Here is a 686-nt window from a genome sequence, read left to right as displayed (position 1 = left end):
ATAAATAATTAATTTTAATTTAATCCCTTCCAAATCATTTCGAACTTTCTTCTTCTAAAAAATTGAAGGGCGAAGGAAAATCCATAGGAAAGATTCGTCCATTAACATCGTTTGGAAAGACAAAGAGGAAAAAAGATGGTTCGCAAAGGGTTTAAATAATAATAATAATAATAAATAATTAATTTTAATTTCCTCTTCTAAATCATTTCGAACTTTCTTCTTCTAAAAAATCGAAGGGTATAGGAAAGATTCGTCCATTAACATCGTTTGGAAAGGGGAAAAAAAATCGTTCGCAAAGGGTTCAAATAATAATAATAATAAACAATTAATTTTAATTTCCCCTTTCAACTCATTTCGAACTTTCTTCTTCTAAAAAATCGAAGGGTATAAGAAAGATTCGTCCATTAACATCGTTTGGAAAGGGGAAAAAAATCGTTCGCAAAGGGTTCAAATAATAATAATAATAAACAATTAATTTTAATTTTCAAAATCATTTCGAACTTTCTTCTTCTAACCGGAGATACTATTGCATCCGCACACAGGGAAGGACGACAAGGGTTGGAGCATGTACATAGACCGGCAGCGTTCTTGGTTCATGCACGGGGGTGGCCACGCGCAGAGGACCGAAGGCGGGGTGCAGCAGGGCTCCACGGTGGGGGTGCTCCTCGATCTGGACACCACGCACA

The 686-nt window shown here is 36.3% G+C and overlaps 1 protein-coding gene across 2 annotated transcripts in view; it reads left to right on the top strand.

Moving 5' to 3' along the window:
* The window catches only part of LOC102678946 (E3 ubiquitin-protein ligase TRIM9), a 9,869-nt gene that overhangs the window by 8,758 nt on the left and 425 nt on the right, over window positions 1–686 (top strand). For both annotated transcript variants that reach the window (XM_031514197.1, XM_006623648.2), the window contains one exon: window positions 543–686. In XM_031514197.1, the coding sequence (XP_031370057.1) occupies window positions 543–686 (144 nt within the window). The remainder of the gene's footprint in view (window positions 1–542) is intronic.

Source organism: Apis dorsata, unplaced genomic scaffold, assembly GCF_000469605.1.
Source record: "Apis dorsata unplaced genomic scaffold, Apis dorsata 1.3 scaffold_929, whole genome shotgun sequence".
NCBI lineage: Eukaryota > Metazoa > Arthropoda > Insecta > Hymenoptera > Apidae > Apis > Apis dorsata.
Note: the sequence above shows the minus strand (reverse complement) of the source record. Positions and strands in the feature narration are given on the sequence as shown.